The sequence below is a fragment of the Furipterus horrens genome, unplaced genomic scaffold (assembly GCF_987537825.1).
Source record: "Furipterus horrens unplaced genomic scaffold, mFurHor1.1.pri manual_scaffold_11, whole genome shotgun sequence".
Taxonomy (NCBI): Eukaryota; Metazoa; Chordata; class Mammalia; order Chiroptera; family Furipteridae; genus Furipterus; species Furipterus horrens.
Window position 1 is genome coordinate 815,155 of NW_028327181.1, and position 9,875 is coordinate 825,029.

Below are 9,875 nucleotides of genomic sequence, written 5' to 3' on the forward strand. Positions count from 1 at the left end.
TGTGAAGCGGCATCTTCACAAAGAGAACAAGAGACTGTGGACTCAGAGTGGAGGCGGTCGCCAGTCCCAGGGGAGGGTGGGGGAGGGGGATGGTCAAGGGCACGGAAGTCCGGCTCTAAGATGAAAGTTGCTGTGAGAGTAGGTTGTAAATGCTTCCGCCACAATAACAACAATAGAATGGTAATCGTGTGAGGGGGAGAATGTCTGTATGGAAAATAACACAGTCATCAATAATAATAATACAAGAATAAACTGTTTTGGGTACTCATAACTGCAAACCTACTTTTGCCACACCCCGGACGTCAGTAAGGAGTGCCTCCCAAGAAGACACTGAGTTTAACTGTAAATCAAAACCAGCTGACCCCCATTCCCACTGTGTAAAAGGCTCCGCGGATCCCGCCCGGCTGTACGAGCTGCCGGGTTAATCTGTCAGACTCGCGGGTCCCATGCCCTGCACACTCCGGCCCTTCGCGAAGTTATTTTCTACTTGCTTGAGTTTCGTGAAACAAAACAAAACACTGACTGTACGCCCAGCATGTGACAAACAACCCGGGCATGCCACCGTGCCCTGGGTGTGAGGCCTTGGCTGGGTGACAGGCTATTCCGAGATCAGATGACATACAGGAGGTTCTCACCATCCGATATCCCTCCCAGAGGTTGTGCGTGACATGAACATTGTATCACACACATCACTCCCAAACAGATGCACTGTCTGCACAGACACGTGTTCTGTGTCATTCACAGGTAAAGAACATTTAAAACCACAAGTGCAACTTTATCACAAGACTCGACAACTCCAGTAGCCTGCACACAGAAGCGAACAGAGAGAGCTCTTTAAAATAAAAATCCACTCCGCCCTGGCCAGTGTGGCTCGGCTGGCTGGAGCATCGTGACCCCGTAACCGAAAGCATGAGGGTTCGATTCCTGGTCAGGACACATACCTAGGTTGTGGGCTCAGCTGCCGACCCAGGCACACATGAGAGGCAACCAATCGATGTTTCTCTCTCTCTTCTGCGCTCTCTGAAACAAGCAATGAAAAATGTTCCCGGTCAGGATAAAAAGAAATAGATAAATGCATACATAAATAATCCACATTGAAGACCTGGTAATCCCACGTGAACACTGTAGATAGGTCTAAAAATATCAGTCTCCACAGAGTACCCATCACAGCCACGCCCAGCATGTGACAAACAGCCCCGGCGTGCCTCCGTGCCCCGGGTGTGAGGCCTTGGCTGGGTGACGGGCTATTCCGAGATCGAATGACATACAGGAGGTTCTCACCACCCAATACCATCCAACATCCCTCCCCGATGTTGCAGTAGGAGCGGAAGTCGCCAAAACGCAGCATCAGTCACTGATGGCTGTCCACAAGATCACCGCTGAGCTCTTCCCTGTCCTGCTGGTCTGTCGGCGCCAGTGCAGGGGCCAACACCTCCGTGTGTGGTGACTGTCTGAGTCATGGGATTGTAGTGAAGATCGGAAAAGAAGCCGGCAGAAACCAAGAGCTGATACTTCTCGTTACCTCTGAGGAGGGAGGAAGCAGCAGGGAGAGGCAGCAGGGGCCTCTGCCAGGCTGGCTGCCGTGTCTAGAATGTCTCTCCCCAACAACTTTGTTTCCCATCTTCCGTGCCCAGGGGATCAGCAACTAAACTGTCGCACCGGACAGCGCCCCTAAATGAACCGCTGCTGAATTTGTACAGCAGTAACTACGTAGAAATACACCTGGTTCCTGATCATTGGGAAGCTCCTCAATTTTACCCACGTGTCCGAGCAGCAAACGTATTCACAATAGCCAGGATACTGAATCCCCCTCGGTGGGTGAGGAAGCTGTGGTCTATGTGCACAATAGAATATTACTCAGCCTTCCAAACGCAAGCCTGTCGCTTACAACACGGACGAACCTCGAGGACATCACGCCAAGTGAAATAAGCCAGGAGCAGAAAAACGACCAGTGTGGCAACAACTGTATGTGGAATCAAAAAAGGGGGGACGCACAGAAGCAGAGGAGGGTGGTGGGTGCCAGGGGCTGGGGGCGGGCGACAGGAGACACTGGTCGAGGGTGCAGTGTGACACAGGGGCAGTGCGCCTGGAGAGCTAACGCACCGCATGGCGACGAGTTATGGATGCCACAGTAACTCCCCCGTAAATGCAGGGACGTCTCAAGAACCCCCGCGGACGCCTCAGACCATGGTAGCACCAAACGCTTTTTCCTACAATACATCCTTCTGAGAGTTCAATTTGTAAACTGGGCACAGTAAGCAATTAACAATAACAGATGATAGTATCACCCTTGATATGTGCTGAGGGGGGATTGACGTGAAGGATGCCACCGGCATTGTGACATCGCATTAGGACATGTCAGGAGGGTCACTGAGCTGTGACACTCGACCGGGTATCTGAGACTGGGTAGGACTGTATTTGAAATTTGCTAAGAGAATTGTCTTAACGGATTTTGCTACACACAGAAATACTGAGGTGCACATACGGTGCAGAGCTTGATTGTGGCGATGTCACCTGAGTTCCTTCACGAACACATCACAGTGTACACGTAAATATGGAGTTTTTGCTTGTTGATCACACCTGAACGAACATGGGGGGCGAGCGCAGTGGTTTGGAAGGAAAGATGGTGCCTGGCGTTCACAGCAGATGCTCATGGGATTGAGTTTCCACCGAAATGCTTATGGCAGAGCTTTTGTCCTGACACGGTGTCCCCCCCTTTCCTGGACACTGCAGTGTGGATGGCCTTGAGGGAACAAGGCTAGACCGTCACGCTTGCTGGGCACCCCCTCTGACCCTCCACGGCTCCTGCTGAGCTGTACACAGGCTTTGAGAAACCCTGCCCGGGCCCCACCCCTGCCCCACAGCTGTCCGTCCCCTGCCTCCCACCCACCCTCCTTGCACACCTTCAGTCCCGGCCCAGGCCTCTCAAACAGGTCCACTGCTGGGCAGGCTCTAGAGCGTCACCTACGTCCCCACCTTGGCAGGACCACGGCCACCGCTCACTTCTGCCCCACCCCCGGGACGGAGGCTTCCCAGGGACGCTCTGGGCCATCACCACCTTCGAGCACATGGCTCCGGGCGCGTGGGCAGGACCAGCCACCTCAGCAGTGGCCTCCTCGCCTGGAGGACCCCGCCCCACTCCGTCTCTAGCCCCTAATTCCTGTCCTCCTCGGGGGTCCCACAGACAAGTTCAGGGACACTGGGGCATGAGTGGGCACAGCAGTGAGACCTAGCAGGGGGTACCCCAAACTTGCCCTTCCGCCTGTGCTACAAGGGCCACAACCAGCTTCCGGCCAGTCTGGGAGAAGCGGGGTGCTCACTGCCTCCAGGCCCAGGGGCCCGCGCCCTGGAACCCTTCCCAGTGCGCTCTCCTGGGCCCCAAGACCCTCCTCCTACCTCGAACTCGACTCCTGAGCCCACGCAGCCACGCTGGCTCACTTCCGCCCTCTTCCTACCCGAGAACCAACCCCAGGAAGGCTGCAGCAGCAGGGGGACTGGTCAGGGACTGCGCCCTTCAGACAGCGCGGCACGTTGACAGAAGGCGCAGGACTTGGGTTATTGGTGTTGCCAGCCTGGCCCCTGCCAGCCAGCCGTGCAGACTTCAGAGCATCCGATTGTGGCCGGCAGGGCACGGCCAAGGGTTGGCGTGTCCCACACACGAGTCAAACCAGTTTCACTGTCACTCCCTTTGCTTGATCTGTCATTTCCTGAGGGTCGTGTTTTCTCAAAGAAACCAGAAATCTTCACTGCTTGAGTTACTTCAGGAACACGTGACCAGCCAGGAAATATCTGGAGATTGAGACCCAAAACCCATACTGTAGCTTTTCAAAATACTGACCATGCACACGAGGACACTGCTTTCCAAACACCCACCTTCCTCAGTCTGACCAGGGCTCTTTTTAAATTCTGCTTTGTTTTATAAAATAGTTCAGCAAACGGAAGACGACTCCTGTCCCCTATACAAACGACGCTGCTAGGTTCACCGCGTATCACTCTTCCTGATTTGCTCCAACACATCCCTAGCTCAGTAACCCAGGTCTTCAGGTCAAGGCTTCTCGCGTCAGACACAGACTTCAAACACTGAGGACACGTCTCCCCCCGTGTGTGTGAGCCAGAGAGAAACCTGCCCCCAGCACGAGGATGATCCGTGCTGTTCGGTATCCCACAAATAGCAGAGATTCAGAAGAGCCGAGCCAAGTACAGGCAATATATTTTGCAGCTGTATTTTTTCCAATGACTTGTAAATCCTTTCCCTTTCCCACCCCGTATTAAACAAGCAGCTTCCAAAATTTAAGGGTTACATTTAAGATTCAGGGTATCTGTTACACTCACATTCTACAACACACACACACGCCCCTTAGGTTATCTGAGAGGTTTCATTCCAATTTTGGGAAGGAACTTCTCACGTCTCAGACTGTTAACATCTGGTTCTGAATTGGAGAGCGAGCAGAGTGTACACACAGCAACTCAAACCTTAAGAGACTGTACTGACGTTTATTCAATCTTTACTAAAACTTAATCAATTCTACCCTTCGCATCTTATTTTACCGTATTATTTGAGTGATCCTTTCCTACCCTTGTTTTTGGTAAGAAAGTAACCAATTAAGGAAAACCGGCCAGTTGAAGAGCTTTGGTAAACTGCACTAGAGCAGCACTTGTATGTGTAAAATAGCTCACACTCGTGAATCTCTGAACTCTACAGTCTAATGTCACTGGGATCAAACTCAGGCAAGACTGATTCATGCTTAACCGTGGAAACCACACAAAAGGTCACCGAGGAGTAAGACCTACCTCTCTTGCTGCAGCGGGTTTCCTGGTTATCAGTCTGTCCTTGCACCGCTCACAAGAATCACTCAGAAAAAGAATTGTTTGAGCTGTGGTGCGTCTAACTGAAATCCTTCATTTTTGGCGTCTTTAAAGCGTGGCAGTACTTGAAAGCAGTGCGTAAGTACAGAACATCTTCCTAGGATATCTTTACATTAACACCTAACATTAAAACAGCAAATAAACGCATAACCTATTCATTTCTAACAGACGAGACTTCCTGTGAACTCCTGCTACCATTTGAATGGTTTCCTGACTTTGAAAAATTCTGTACCAGCAGACAGTTTACTTCAGCCATAAAATAAAAGCAACTACAGTTCTACTTGGAATGTCTGAGACGCGTGCCGCTTCTGCTCTGGCAGGCCGTGTAATCCTGAACGCGCGCTCCCTGGATGCCACTACCCAGCCAGAAAGCAGGCGGGAGATGTTATTTCAACTTAACTGCACTGACAATATTTACACCTCTTAACTTACCACATAAAATACTGCTGACCTGTCATTTCATTGGTGTGAAATGACACATACAAAAAAAAAAAAAAAAAAAAAAAAATTCAGGACAAGAATTATTCAACACAATTGACTTCAAATTAAGTGATAACTGTAAAGACAACCTAAATAGTAACAGCAATTTTCCTTGTTAGTGGTCTTAAAATGCTTATTAAACAAGGGATGAGCTCACTTGCTTAGATATTTGAAATACAACTTTATTCTGAATCTAAACGAAAAGTAACGGGAATGACAGTAACAAACAAGGTTTCACCACTGAATGTTGTGATGTGGCTGCAGCGGCCTTAGAGCTGACGCTCCACGAGGAAACACCTGCGCTCCAAGACAGCTAGGTATGCGAGTCCAACAAAGGAAGGTATCTCTAAACGGCCACACGCACTCGAAGCCCACTCATCTCTCAGCGTCCCAAAGATCAAGCACAGATTCTGCTTAGCTATGTAATAAAGTGGCAGACACGCGGCACCACTGACATCACAGGACAGCTGCCTATAAAACTAGACTTCTGACGCTGGGCTCCAGCTTCCCGTTCTCACAGGTCGTCGTCCTCGTCCGGGAGAGCGGTGGTCTGGGCAACCTGGAGGGAGACAGGAGAACTGTGACGCCCTGGACCATAGCCGGCGGGAACGTGGCCCTCCGGCAGCAGCCCCTGGGCCGTCAGCACGTACCTCGAGGTCGTGCTCATACTGCGCTGCCAACGCTGGGTCCATGACGACCTCCGGGGGGGCAAGGGCGGGCATGGCGACAAACTCTAAGTTAGGGTCTCCGATCAGTTTTCTAGCAAGCCAGAGGAAGGGCTTTTCAAAGTTGTAGTTACTTTTGGCGGAAATGTCGTAGTACTGGCAAAAATAGAAATAAAATTATACTTAACTGATCATTTCAGGGGATGCTTTGAGCTGGAAGACAAAATTCCTTCCATCCACCCACATTTCTGAATCACTTTAATGGACTCGCGTTCTAATTTTATCCGATGGTCATAACTCAATGAGTGTCACGAAACAAACCTGAAGGTTCTTCTTTCGGTGGAAGACAATAGATTTTGCCTTAACCTTCCTGTCCTTGATGTCCACCTTGTTGCCACACAGCACGATGGGGATGTTTTCACACACGCGCACCAGGTCTCTGTGCCAGTTAGGCACATTCTTGTAGGTAACTCTCGAAGTGACATCAAACATTATGATGGCACACTGGGCTGCAAGACGGATTGACAGCAATTAGTACATTCCTGGGATTCTACTACATGAATGAAACATACTTAACAGTGAATTCGAACCGAAAACCTCAGGCCAAACTTGAAGTCATCTTAGATGCCTCTCACCCAATTTCAAGGTCTGTTCCAATTCTAAACCTCTTAAATTATTGTAACAAATAACGTTTAAAATTCCCATTTTACAACACGTAAGAAATGTGAAACACCACCTTACCCATCAAAGCTCGCTCCGTGGAGTATTTCATCATGGGTTCTACCTGGTCCCAAAAACGCATCCCAAGGAGGTTCCCGACAAACCAGCGCTGCAGAGCCCTGACCTCCCGTTATCGTGAGGGCCTAGGAATGGGTCTTTAAAAGGCCCCTAAATGGCTGAATGTCCTAGAACATCTTACACCCGTTTTAGAAAAAGGAAGGTAAGTGCACCTGTGCCGACCTGGAGCGCGGGCCACGGTCAGGTTGGCAAGTTTGCCCGGCACGGCAGCGTTTAGCGCGACAACCTGGGTGCGTGGGAAAGTGAAAGGCACCGAAGGGCCCCCGACAGAGCGTCCAGAATGAGATCCCAAGAAGCGAGCACTTTCTTGTCGTCTTTGGTACAACGAACACTTACCTCCTTCGCAACGTCTGAACCGAGCACTTTGAGAAGAACTGCTCTGCAGCCGGAGCACCACGACAGAGCAGGCGGCGGCCCAGCCACTGCCCAGCACCACCCCCCGGGGACCCCGGCGAGCCCAGGGCTGCGGCCCGGCACAGCCCGCCCGCCCGCAGCGCCCGCACGACCCCGCCCCCCGCGCGCCCCGGGCCCACCTTGGATGTAGTAGCCGTCGCGCAGCCCGCCGAACTTCTCCTGGCCGGCCGTGTCCCACACGTTGAACTTGATGGGCCCCCGGTTGGTGTGGAACACGAGCGGGTGCACCTCCACGCCCAGAGTGGCTGCGGGGCGGCAGGGTCAGAGACCGCGCGCGGCGCCCGCCCCGCCCCGCCCGCGCGGCCCGCACGTACCGACATACTTCTTCTCGAACTCCCCCGTCAGGTGGCGCTTCACGAAGGTGGTCTTCCCGGTCCCGCCGTCGCCGACCAGCACGAGCTGCCGGGAGACGCAGGGCTGAGACGGGCCCCGGCCGCGCGCCTCCCTCCGGGACCCCGCCCCGCCACCCGACGCGCGTCCGGGGGCCCCGGAGCCCCGCCGTCCCCGCAGGAAGCCCGGCTCAGCACGGCGCCGTGAGCCCCCCAGCCCCGCGCGCTCCCCGCCGCCGGCGCGGCTCCGAGGACGACGTACTTTGAACTGAACTTGGGGTTCTCCTTGGGCGGCCATGGCGCTGGGGCTGCGGAGCAGAGAGGAGGGCGTCGGGCCTGGCGCACGTGGCGGGCGGGCCCACGTGCCGCCCACAAAGGCCGGCGCCCCGGGCCCCACGTGCACCCGCGGGCAGGGCGGCGGCGGCACGAGGGCGCGCAATGGCGGCGGGTTCCCTCCCGCTCATTCAGCGCCGGGCCTGGCCGCGCGCCCGCGGGGGAGCCGCTCGGAGGCCGGCCCGCGGAAAGCGCCTGGTCACGCGGCCGGGCCGGGCCTCCCTCGCCGGCCCCCCCGAACCCCCCCACGGCTCGTCCCCGCCGCCCTTCCCGGCCCCCCCACGCTGAGACCCCGGCCCCGCGGCCTCCGCCGCCACCGGGAAGGAAAAGAACCCGCGCCCGCCTCCCGCCGACGCCTGGGCCCGAAGTAACCGTCAGCTCACGGGCGCCGCCGGGCCCGCCGCTGCGACGCGCCGGCGCGGCCCTCGGCCCCCGCTCCCGGCCTCCGTCCTCGACCCTCGTCCCCCGTCCCCGGCCCCCGATCCGGCCCAGCCGCCGCCGATACCTTCCAGAAGCGTCTCCCGGCCCGTCTGACTGAGAGCTGGGAAGATGGCGGAAGCGCAATTCAAATGCCCGGAGACGCAGCCGACGCCGGCGCGCGCCGATCGGGGCGGGGCAACGGCACCGCGCGGCTCTCACGTGGCCTGGCGCGCGCGCGCACGGGCGCCACCGGCCGCACCCTTCTGCGGACGCGGGGAAGGGGCGGGGCGCGGAAGGCGGGGAGGGAGCGCGCACGCAGGCGGCCTGCGAACCACGTGCGCCCTCCCCCGGGCGCCTTCCGCGCGCGCATGCGCTGGCGGGCGGCGGCGCGCCCGGCGGCCCTGGTGGTCCCGGGGCTGGGAGGGGGCGACGGAGGGCCCTTGGGCGGGAAAGGCTGGGGAGCGGCCCACACAAAGCCCGGGGGCCTCCCGCACAGACGCGGGCCTGGCAGTCCCCGCCCCTGGGTCTCCATCAGGACCTCGTGGGGGGGAAGGAGAAGCATCTAGTTGGTCAGGAGACTCTGTGGCTGTTTCCCCGCAACGGGGTGATGACGTGGGGCTTTCGGGCTCGGCGCCCGGCCTAGTTGCAGGTCTGGACGCGTCCGCGAGTGTTTAGGCTGTCAGCCCGGACAGGAGCCGGGCGCTCAGAATCTGTCACTTGTCACTTGCTCCTCGGATGCCCGCCTTACGGGGCCACCGTGGCTAGAAAGTGAGACGAGCCACAAGCTCAGCACGGACGGGTCGCTTCCAGCCAAGTGGGCCGAATGGAGTCCTCGTGTCCTGTCCTCAGTCTCAGGCCGGCGTTTGGCATTTGTAGGGACAGCCCCAGATCGTCAGCTGATGCCTGGGTCCCCGTCCCGGGCAGGCATGCAGGGGCGGCAGCAGGGGCAGGTGGGTAGGAGTCCCGTCCGGGTCACGGTCCTCGGGAAAGGCTCGTGGTGACCTCCCGGAGCAGCAGAACCCGCGGCCAAGGACTTCGCCACTAGCCCTAAGCGCACCCGCAGGCAGGTCTGTTGGGGACCCCGGTGGCGCAGACTGGGCACAGCCCCTCCGAACACCCGCCGCTGGGGAGGAGCTCAGTGCGGGTGCCCCAGAGGGCCCTAGAAGACGCCCCGCAGGGCCGCATGCAGCTGCCGGGAGTGGAAACGGGCTTGGCCTCGGGGAGAACAGAAACAAAAGATAAACGCCCGGCGCTCGCGGCCGTGGGTTCATGTCTAGGAGCCGCGCTGGGGCTGCGCTCGCACATGCGCACGAGGACACCGGAGCACGACGCTCACGGTGACGCTCGGTGACCTCTGGAGTGGCCCAGGGGCCCGGCCTCAGGCTGCGGAGTGAAGGGCAGCCGGTTAGGTTCCCGGGCCCTTGGGGGCACATGGGAGGCAACCGGTCAGTGTTTCTGTTTCCCGCCCCCTCTCTCTAAAAGTAAATAAAGTCTTTTTTTGTAATACTTTAATTAAAGTATATTAAAATCAAGCTCGCTTGCTTTTCCTTTGGCTTATCAAATGTTTTTT

General features: G+C 56.5%; 1 protein-coding gene across 2 annotated transcripts; it reads right to left on the reverse strand.

The window, feature by feature from the left end:
* Nucleotides 1-4,187: 4,187 nt before the first annotated feature.
* On the reverse strand, nt 4,188-8,483 carry RAN (RAN, member RAS oncogene family). 2 transcript variants are annotated; one of them, XM_090291643.1, is made up of 7 exons: nt 8,391-8,483; nt 7,815-7,860; nt 7,538-7,622; nt 7,343-7,468; nt 6,333-6,520; nt 5,997-6,167; nt 4,188-5,905 (listed from the first exon to the last, which is right to left on the reverse strand). In XM_090291643.1, exons 2-7 carry the CDS (start codon nt 7,848-7,850, stop codon nt 5,861-5,863), a joined length of 651 nt encoding a protein of 216 aa, XP_090147769.1. In that variant the 5' UTR covers nt 7,851-7,860; nt 8,391-8,483; the 3' UTR covers nt 4,188-5,860. The 2 variants fall into 2 exon arrangements, with proteins under 2 accessions (XP_090147769.1, XP_090147771.1); XM_090291645.1 differs by lacking the exons at nt 7,343-7,468; nt 7,538-7,622; nt 7,815-7,860; nt 8,391-8,483 and adding an exon at nt 6,962-7,129.
* Nucleotides 8,484-9,875: the final 1,392 nt, after the last annotated feature.

Coding starts and splice junctions, on each gene's coding strand:
- RAN (XM_090291643.1), bottom strand. CDS start 7,850: ATGGCCGCCCAAGGAGAACCCCAAGTTCAGTTCAAA. Junction 7,623..7,814: donor AACCCCAAGTTCAGTTCAAA/GTACGTCGTCCT, acceptor GTCTCCCGGCAG/CTCGTGCTGGTCGGCGACGG. Junction 7,469..7,537: donor GTTCGAGAAGAAGTATGTCG/GTACGTGCGGGC, acceptor GCCGCCCCGCAG/CCACTCTGGGCGTGGAGGTG.